At 36.4% G+C, this 10857-nt stretch overlaps 1 protein-coding gene across 1 annotated transcript; it reads left to right on the forward strand.

Moving 5' to 3' along the window:
* The first annotated feature begins 5420 nt into the window (after positions 1-5420).
* Positions 5421-6778, forward strand: PGK2 (phosphoglycerate kinase 2). Its single transcript, XM_006926453.1, has one exon. The coding sequence runs from the start codon at positions 5525-5527 to the stop codon at positions 6776-6778; it is 1254 nt and encodes a 417-aa protein (XP_006926515.1). The 5' UTR covers positions 5421-5524.
* The last annotated feature ends 4079 nt before the right edge of the window (positions 6779-10857 follow it).

A 10857-nucleotide genomic window follows, 5' to 3' on the forward strand; every position in this document is an offset into this window, starting at 1 on the left:
CCCCCCCCCCTCTCTCTCTCTCTCCGAGTCTCTGTCTTTGTCTGAGAGGAGACCACACTCTGTCTATGGAGCATTATCTTTTTCTAATAAATTTTCCTTTTGACTCTAAGTCTGATGTGTGTTTGAATTCTTTTCTGCACACAGTCAAGGACTCTGTCTCAGTGCAGGACCACTCGGGAGAATTTGTCCTGTCCTCCATCATTCTTGGAAATTTTTTAGGATGTAAAAATAGTAGTTTGCTGCTTGTATAAAAAAGATTTATCACCTCATAAATGATTTAAAAATACTCTTTAAAAGAGAGATTGGTTTATTTTTAATTCATAAAATTTAGTGACTAAAATAATTTGCATAGCTAGAGATTATTGGTTCTCTCAGCACCCAGAACGCTGCATGGTGGAATGTATATTTTATATTCATTGTCAACCGAAAAGTGAAGTGAAGCTAATCTGCTTTAAATTTTTCAAAGGCTTCCTCATAGAAATAATAGATTATACCAATAATTTATCAATTTTCACAGTTTTTTTTTCTGACTTCTCTAAAATTCAATAACCTGTTATGAGATATTCGCACCATAGATTTCAATCACCACTATGGGAAAATACATTCGGGCTTTCAGCCAATACAGGACTCACCAGAAAAGCAGTCAGAGGATATTTGCATAAACAGGACCTAGAAAACCTGCCCAAGAACTACAGGAGAAGGATGTACAGACGTATAAACATAGATGAAAACTGGATTTGGTTAAGAAGACATTTTAAGTTGACCTATAAGTGAAGCAACCCATGGCACTGGAATTTTTAATTTTGGGAGACAATGTCCTCAGTGCTTGATTCTGGGGAAGATATTTAACTGCAAAATTTCTGTGCTTACACCTGAGATTTAAGTTTAGCAATAGAAAAGTACATAACTGTGTATACGAGTACATTACAAATTCTAAAATATATTATAAGCAACCTCAACTGATATCTCAATGTGTGTTTTTTTACATTACTCTTTTGAGGTCCTGTTATTCACCATGTAAATAACAGTTTAAGTATTATTAAAATATATTCTTAACGTTGTGCAACCATCATCACCATCCATCTCTAGAACTCTTTTCATCTTGTAAAACTAAAAGTCTATACCCATAAAAAATAATTCCCATTTTCGCTTTTTTTCAGTCCCTGGCAACCACCATTCTACTTTCTGTCTCTGTGATTTTGACTTCACTAAATACGTAATATGAGTGGAATCATATAGTATTTATTTTTTGTGACTGGTTTATTTCTCTCAGTTTAATGTCCTCAAGTTTCATTCATGTTGTATCAAGTGTCAGAATTTTCTTCCTCTTTTATTCTATTGTACGCGTATGCCATATTTTACTTACGTATTTGTCAGTAGACACTTAGGTTGTGTCCATATTTTAGCTATTGTGAACAATGCTGCAATGAAAATAGGCATCCAAACATCTCTTGGAGACCCTACTTTCAATTATTTTGAATATATACCCAGAAGAAGAATTGCTGGATCATATGCTAATTCTATGTTTAATTTTTGAGGAACTACCATACTGTTTTCCACAGCATGTGTGCCATTTTACAGTCCCATAGACAGTGCACAAAAGATTCCAATTAGTCTACATCCTGAGTAGTTGTTACTTTTATTTTTTCCTTCTTTTTCCTTTTTCTTTCTTCCTTCCTTTTTTTTTCTTTTCTTTACTTTTCTCCTTCTTTCCTTCCTTCCTTCCTTCGTTCCTTCCTTCCTTCCTTCCTTCCTCTTTCTTTTTGATAATTGCCCTTTTAATAGGCTACAGTGGTATCTCATTGTAATTTTCATTTGCATTTCTTATGATTAGTGATACAGAGCATCTTCTATGTGCTAATTGACCATTAATTATCTCCTTTGGAGAAATGCCTATTTAGGTCCTTTGCCCATTGTTATAAGGTTGTTTGTTTTTTCATTGTTGAGTTTTAAGAGTCCTACATATATTCTGAATATTACTCTCTTAACAGATATAAGATTTGCAAATACTTTATTCTATTTTGTGAGTTGCCTTTTTAGTCTGTTGATAACTTCTTTTAATGCACAAATTTCTTTAACTTTTATGAAGTCTTATTTGTCTATTTTTTTTTTCTTTTTTCTCCCTCTACTCTGAGAACCAGTCATTTATCCAAGGAGCCCTGATTTCTTTTATCAGAGAATATTATTTAGAAACCAAGATCTGGTCCCAAGATATTTTCTTTGCACCAGGATATTTTCTAGCCCTACTTATGGACAGAACTTGGAAATATTTATATGTATACAAATCATGTTGTAGTAGACAGAATAATGGCCCACTAAAGATATCTATGCCTTATTCTCCAAAATTTGTGAAGATATTATGCTACATGGCAAAAGAGACTTTGAAGATACAATTGTTATGGAGTTTAAAACAGAGAATTTATCCTTAGTTATCCAGGTAGGCCCAATAAATTAATCACAGGGGTCCTTAACCACAGAGAATTTTCTCTGGCTGAAGGTAGAAGAAAGATGCAGTAAAAGTGAAAATCATAGATTCAGGTGTAAGAAGGGCTCAACGCACCATTGCTGTCTCAGGTATAGGTGCCCCTGTGACCGGTAGGGCCAATAGGGCCTTTACGGGCTTGTTAATAAACTAGCAAAGAAGCAGAGATCTCAGTCCTATGACTGCAAAAAAACCTGGATTTTTCCAAAAGCCTAAATGAACTCAGAAACAAATTCTACCCCGAATCTCCCAGTAAGAACCCATCCACTGTGGAAAACGGATTATAAGCCGACAAGGACCTTACGGTCTGCGAGGGCAACCAAGGATTACCTCACCTCCACAAACTCTGAGAAAAAGAAAGTACAAATGTAGTCGCAGGCAGGCAAACAAGCTGAAGGTAATGATAAGATATGGCTTGGGAAAAGTAGAAGAAACAGTATTGCTATGCCTAAGGGAAACTTCTTATGCCAATTAGTATGTTCTGTATAAAACATACTAATGTATAAAAGCAGCTTGCAAAAATAAAACTGCGCCATTGTCCACCATCAGCAGGCAGGGGGCCTCCTGATCCCAGCTTTCTGTCTTCTTTCTTTTCTTCATCTTCCACCATTCCCACTCAGGTATATTTCCAGAGCCGCGCTGGACGTGGCAGGATTTACCACTTGCTGGACACGACAAACCACCAACATCTTGATTTCAACTTCATGAAACCCAGAGCAGAGGAACCAGTAGAGCCAAACTGGATTTCTGATCTACAAAACTAAGGTAAAAAAACTGTGTTGTTTTAAGTAGCTCAATTTATGATAATTTATTACAGCAATATTAAAAACCTAATATGTATACACATCTATAATTGTTTCGTATTTATGTGTGTACATACATGTTGAAGTTTTTATGCGTTTATACTTTTATCTCTGACTCTAATCCAATACTGCAGAGTTCATTCCAATCTTTCTCTTTGTTCGTAACTTCTTTTTCTGACAGCGAGATACTGATCTACAATTACTCTAGTATACATGTAAAGAAGTTTCAGAATTAAAATATATGCCTGTGATAAATTTACCAGAGGATTACATTTATGAACAGTCTTTTTTGGTCTTAAGTCTTACCTTTTGGAAACCACTTTTCCAAAGTTATTAAAGTCATCTTTCTTCCCTATCACCTTCAGTGAGATTTGTCATATATTGCAATACGGTTGGTTCATTTTTCAGAGTCTGCATTCTACCCTGAGAGTTCTCAACATCTTGGTTCATTTTTTTAAAATTTTCATTCATTATATGTCTCTATAATGTACAATTTTATGGATTTTGACATGTACATAGAAATTGTCTATCATACTAAAAATCTTTGCATCCACATAATAATTGACCATCTTTCCTTAATACCTGGCGATCACTGATGTGTTTTCCATCCCTTTAGTTACATCCTTTCTTAAATATTATATAAGTGGAATTATACAATGTCTTCATACTTTGTGTCTTCATACTAGTTAAAGAGTATCCACTTTTTGGGCAATTATGAATAAAGTAGCTCTAAACATTTGTATACAAAATTTTGAGTGTATGTAGGTTTTTGTGTACTTGGGTAGATATCTAGGAGTAGAATTTATGGCTTGTACTATAAGTCTATGTTTATAGGAAACTGCCAAACTGTTTTCCAAGTGGTTGTATCAAACCTCAATCCAATAAGCCATAAATGAGACTGTTTTTGCAATGCATCTTTGACAGTATTTGTTACTGTCAGATTTTTGTATGTTAGCTACTGTACAAGCATTGTGATATCATTGTAGTAAATATATAAGGAGTGGAATTGCTAGGTCATATGGTAACTCCATATGCAATATTTGAGGAATTTGCTCTCTAAAGGCAGTGAACCATTTTACTTTCCTACTAGCAATATGCAAATATTCTAATTTCTTTACATCCTTGTCAACGCTTGCTATTGTCTATCTTTTTTTTGTTGTTATTATTATAGCCATTATGGTGTGTGATGCCTCAAATATACTTTCATGCTACATATTTAGTTTATTCAACTTTAGGAAACTGCCATATCAACTAATTGCAAAGCCAGTTTTTATTACTAAATGAATCGGCTATATATATTTTCTTCAAAAATAAAATCTCTGACTCATTTTCAATTTAAATAGACATTATCATCCTATGAAAACCATACCTCCTCCAGCCGAGTTTCTAATTTATAGAGGTAATGAAGCAAAGAGAGAGGCAAGAAAAAGTAAGGAGCCTCGTCATAACTTTGTAGCCTGAAAGAAATGTCACCGTCACCTTCAGTACTTTACTGATACTTTTCTTTGATCTTATGAGATTATCCTGAAGAAGCCACCACACATTCTTGCGCGGTAGTCTGATAATGGGAAAAGCAAGATAATGAAATATATCATTCCTAACCTACCTTAGGCTATATATACGTAAAGCCAAAGGTTAACACCAAACTCTGCTCGTAACAGAAACAAGTATTTACCAAGGGAAAAAACAAAAGCATACTATGTTGCCTCGAATAAACAAGGTTCCATAGACCCATTGTTTCCAATTCTCCCTTTATTTGTGTTGTTCAGAAGTTTTTACACTTAGATATAGCTTGTATTTGACATGAGTGAGGAGTGCGGTTTTTTTGGTTTGTTTTTTTTTCGTTTTTCTTTTTTAAGCAATCGTCAAAACGGATGTGGAAAAAAGAGAACCCGTAGGAAGTTTGAATTTCAGGACCTTCCTTATTCCAGGATTTCTTCACCTCTTCAACCGTCACCCAAGCCAAGTACTAATACTCCAGCTTCCCTTACACGTGCGACTGCTCGGTTTCAAGCTGTGCCACGCAACACACTCCAAATCCAGATGGACAGGACCACTGACCAATCACACAGCCAGGTTTCTTTTCCCAAGCCCAATCATGGTTGTCGTTTGGGAGACTTAGTCCTGAGAAGAAAGGGGCCGGGCCAAAGAGACGGGCGTTAGAAACACACCACCCACCCAGCCTGCCGCCAGCAACGAAGTGGTTCTTCAACATTTTATTTGTATTCGTATTGTCAAGATGTCTCTTTCTAAGAAGTTAACTTTGGACAAATTGGATGTTAAAGGAAAACGAGTCATTATGAGAGTAGACTTCAATGTTCCCATGAAGAAGAACCAGATTACAAATAACCAGAGAATCAAGGCTTCCATCCCAAGCATCAAGTACTGCCTGGATAATCAAGCCAAGTCAGTAGTTCTTATGAGTCATCTAGGTCGACCTGATGGTGTTGCCATGCCTGATAAATACTCCTTGGAGCCTGTTGCTGCTGAGCTCAAATCCTTGCTGGGTAAGGATATTCTGTTCCTGAAAGACTGTGTGGGCCCAGAAGTGGAGAAAGCCTGTGCCAATCCACCTGCAGGTTCAGTCATCTTGCTGGAGAACCTACGTTTTCATGTAGAGGAAGAAGGGAAGGGCCAGGATCCTTCTGGAAATAAGCTTAAAGCTGAGCCACAAAAAATAGAAGCTTTCCGAGAATCTCTCTCCAAGCTGGGTGATGTCTATGTAAATGATGCTTTTGGCACTGCTCACCGGGCTCACAGCTCCATGGTGGGAGTGAATTTGCCTCAGAAAGCATCTGGATTCCTAATGAAGAAAGAGCTGGAATATTTTGCCAAAGCCCTGGAAAACCCAGAGAGACCCTTTCTGGCTATACTCGGTGGAGCCAAAGTGGCAGACAAGATCCAGCTCATCAAAAATATGCTAGACAAGGTCAATGAGATGATTATTGGTGGTGGGATGGCTTATACCTTCCTCAAAGTGCTCAAAAACATGGAGATTGGTGCTTCCTTGTTTGATGAACAGGGAGCCACAATTGTCAAAGATATCATGGCCAAAGCCAGTAAGAATGGTGTGAACATCACCTTTCCTGTTGACTTTGTCACAGCTGACAAGTTTGAGGAGAATGCTAAGGTTGGCCAAGCCACTGTAGCATCAGGCATACCTGCTGGCTGGATGGCTTTGGACTGTGGCCCTGAGACCAACAAGAAGTATGCTCAAGTTGTGGCCCAAGCTAAGCTAATTGTGTGGAATGGACCTGTAGGGGTATTTGAATGGGATGCGTTTGCTAAGGGAAGCAAAGCCCTCATGGATGAAATCGTGAAAGCCACTTCCAGAGGCTGTATCACCATTATAGGAGGTGGAGACACTGCTACTTGCTGTGCCAAATGGAATACTGAAGATAAAATCAGCCATGTAAGCACTGGAGGAGGTGCCAGTCTAGAGCTTCTGGAAGGTAAAGTCCTTCCTGGAGTGGATGCCCTAAGCAACTTGTAGTTGACAAAATGTTCCTTCCTACTGTTTTCTGTCCACAGCCTTTAAGTCAGTTTAGTGCTTTTACATCTCTACTTGACTTTTGTTTAAATGTACCCCTGTATTAAGACCTAGACAATAACCACGCAATGGGCCAGCAAGAACTCTTGATATCAACACAGCAATGCAGTTCTTTTTACTTCTGTCATGCATTCATCCACTTTCTTTAAGATCTCATTTGAACTTCACCACTGTGATGTGTAGGAAGTGAGTTGCCTATTAAAGTGAATTGAATAAGCTGAATCTCTCCTTTTTATTTTAGTCCAACTTTGTTATTGTTTCATTGTTTGAAACATGGAAATAAGACAAAATCCATGTTGTTGAGAAAAGGGGGGGTAAAAGTTGATAATTAAACAATGAAAGTGCCCAAATAAACTAAGAAAGATGATTATATTTAAGAACTCATGGGTACCATTAAAGCTCTGTTAAGAGGAAATTTCTTACCGAATAAGAAACAAGAGAAAGAAAACATTCTTATTAAATGAAGAAATGATCCCAAGGAAGGAATCATGTCTATGTGTATGAATGCACAAGAGCACACACACGCATATCTGTTAGAATGGAAGCTGCGAATCAAATCCAGGTTTCAAATAAAGAAGTGATTGCTTTTTTTCAAAACAGATGTTTAATAAATAGAAAATATAACTGCTAAATCTAAAAACTGGGTTTTTGAAGTAAATAAAAAATATGTATATAAACAGTTTAGTCATGGGGGAAAATGGAAATATAAAAACTCTTCCATATTAGAAAATAGAATAAGAAAACACTAAGAAATGTAGAAGAAATGAGAATACCTATTGGAGAATATTTGCTCATTTTGTAGAGAGAGTTGGTCCAGGGCAATGTTGTTAGCAAATTAAGAGTAAAAAAGCAGACTAACTTATCCCAGCTATGATGGCCTATGTCCCACAGCCCCCATTTAGTTCTGTATATTCAGCAGCCTGAATAACTGAACTTAAAATATAATCTTAACATACCTGAAACTTCGGCATATTTCTAAAGACAATATTAACAAAGTCCTGGTAATCCCTCAGAAGGTGTAAGAGTTAAGGTATGGACTTAAGAACAGGTAAAAAAGAAAACCAAAATTATAGTAATTTATAACATGTTATTCTCTTGCATAAAAGTCTAGCGCACATAGGTGGGCTCTTTCTTCTCCATGAGGTTCTCTAGACAGAGAACCAAACCAATGAAAGAAATCTATCACTCTCAATAAGTGGGCTCCATCTCTGTTTCTGAATGTCTGCCTGAGCTTTTACTACTTGATAGCCGACCCAAAGGCAGGAGTTAGTGAAAGGCAATATTTTTTTTTTTTCATAAATATATAACCCATAAAGTTCAGGAATTTTTGTTTTCACTTATTCTATTGGCTATTAGTTGTATGATAAAGCCTATTTTGCAAGAGAGGCTTGTGGAATGTATTCTCTTTTGTTAGGTATCTTATACTCAACTAAAAATCAACAGGTTCTATTACTGAAAGGAAATAGAGGGGAATAGATATTGGGTGGGGGAGGGAATTAATGGTTTCTGACAAACTGTCCCCTGGATTGCATAGAAAAAAAAAAACTGTACATAACCTTGAGATACCCAACCCGTCAAACTAAAAAGTACAGTCATTTATTTTTCTCATACCTCCAACACTCCTCTCTCTATACACCCAATATAGAGTGCTAGAAAAGAAATAAGATAACAGCAATAAAAATCCTCACCCAAAAAAGTCATTGGTTCATTACAAAGTTGCAAGAGCACCCTGACCTGACAGTGGAAGAATTTCCTTTAGACTCTAGTTTTGTTTTCTGGAAGGAAGTTTCTTATTCATTGTCCTTTTTGGCCCCAAATTTGGGCATCTGAAATTTTCCTTATTTCCTAATCTCTCATCCTAAATTCTGAAGCAGGTAATGGAGAATTAGGCCACATTAGGCTAAACTGCACAGTTTTTCTAGCTTCCTCTTTACTGGTGCAGTTTTAAGAAACCAGGGATTTCTTATTAAATCACATGATTAAAAGGTATTCCAGGACAGACTTGTGATTTTTCAACTTTCTCAAAAACCAAGATTTATATAATTACATGTGAAAGAACCTTAGCCTCAACTGTCTTCTAGTTATAATTCTTAATCCTCTGAATCTTGCTTTTAATTAATTGGCCTATTTACTGTGCTCACTTTCCTCTTCTTCATCTTAGGAGTAGTTAACTTGTGCAAAAGGTAACCCCTATAATCCGATCTTTGCCTGTGGCCTCTTTAATTTTGGCGAAAAACTCCAAATGGGAGGCTTTTGAGAAAACTGTGAGTGACAGTCTTTTTCATACTGTTCGTAGTATTGAGACAGCTAGCTTTTCCAACTCTGAGAGAACTCACTTTCAATTCACTTTCCTGGTCTATTAGCCAATTTAGGTTGCAGGCAGATTGTCCAATATTTCCTGGCTGTTCTATGTAACCTTATGTTCATTGCAGCATTATTCGTGGTGGCCAAGATGTGGAAACAACCAAAGTGCCTTTCGACAGATGATTGGATAAAGATGTGGTACATATATACAATAAAATATTACTCAGCCATAAGAAAAGGTGCAATACTGCCATTTGTGACAGCATGGATGGATCTTGAGATTATCACACTAAGCAAAATATATCAGACAGAAAAAGTTGAGAACCATATGATTTCACTCATATGTGCAATATAAAATTGAAAGCAACAAATGAACAAGTAATTTTAAAGGCTATTTTTAATCTTTATTTATTTCACTTGTTAGTATGAACGTTTTGTACTGATGAAATATTAATATATTTAATTTTAAGGTACCAGTCCTTCCTGAGATGGGTAATGTATGACATATACAACAAAATATTATTCTGAAATATAAAAGAATTAAGAATTACAAAACATGTCTTGAATAAAGGATTGTGAACCCATATATATTTCTGCCCTCTTATATGCTCATGTGGACAAACGCATATCGATGAAGAGGATTAAGAGGTACAAACTTCCAATAGTAAATAAACTCCTTTTTTGTTGCAGTATTTTGCTTAAAACAGCATATAACAACAAAACATACTGATATTCTGCCTTTCTAAACACTTTTTCCTGTAGCTCTAGGTTCTGTAGGAATGTGTTCTTTCTACTATGATACCACAGGCAACAGTTTTACCAAATGCCACAGCAGGAAAATAATCACCACCTTCCAGCCTTCCATGTCTTTTTCCTCATTTTCTCCCACCTGACCCCTAAGTGAATATCATATTTTATCAGTTTTATTAAGGCAGCATACAGCATCCCACGTACTGGCAGTATTTCTGTATTAGTTTGTCTATAAACTAGTGGTTCTTGACCAGGGACAATTTTTCCTTGTAGGGAATGTTTTCCAAATAATGGACACACTTTTGTTTGTCACAACAGGAATGGAGGGGAGGTGTTGTAGGCTTCTAGCATTTGCTGCCAAGGGTACTACTAAACATCCTACAATGTACAAGACAGCCCTCACAACAAAAAAACTATCCAGCCCAAAATGTTAACATAAAAATTTATTTTATTCTTATGTGACATTCCAAGGTGCTTATGAGTAAGTAGATACTTCTTGAGTTCATCCAAGGACCCAGACTAACAAAATGGCTCTACCATCATCTGCAAGAAGCAGGAATTCTATCATCCATCTCTTGAGGCAGGAAAATCAACTGTTCATGTTTTCCAGCCACCTAGATAGGAAAAGAGGAATCCAGAGCAAGCATTCTATATTTAAGGAAGAGAATTGGAAGTCATGCATATCAATTTTGCTTATATCCCTTTGGTCTGAACTTAGTAATATAATCACATCCAGCTAATAGGAAACAGGGGCAATGTACTACTGGGCTGGGTGATCATGTGCCCCATTGAAACTCTTACTAAAAGGAGGAATTTAATAAAAGATGAACTTAAGACATCATCAAAAAGAGGAACCAATTAAAAATTATACAATACGCTGAAAAATCCATGAGCATACTTTTGTACCTGATTATCCCCTAAGATTAAAAAAAAAAAAAAAGTACACATTGTGAAGGGAAAATTATGAA

The sequence above is a fragment of the Pteropus alecto genome, unplaced genomic scaffold, assembly GCF_000325575.1.
Source record: "Pteropus alecto unplaced genomic scaffold, ASM32557v1 scaffold7, whole genome shotgun sequence".
In the NCBI taxonomy this organism is placed as follows: Eukaryota; Metazoa; Chordata; class Mammalia; order Chiroptera; family Pteropodidae; genus Pteropus; species Pteropus alecto.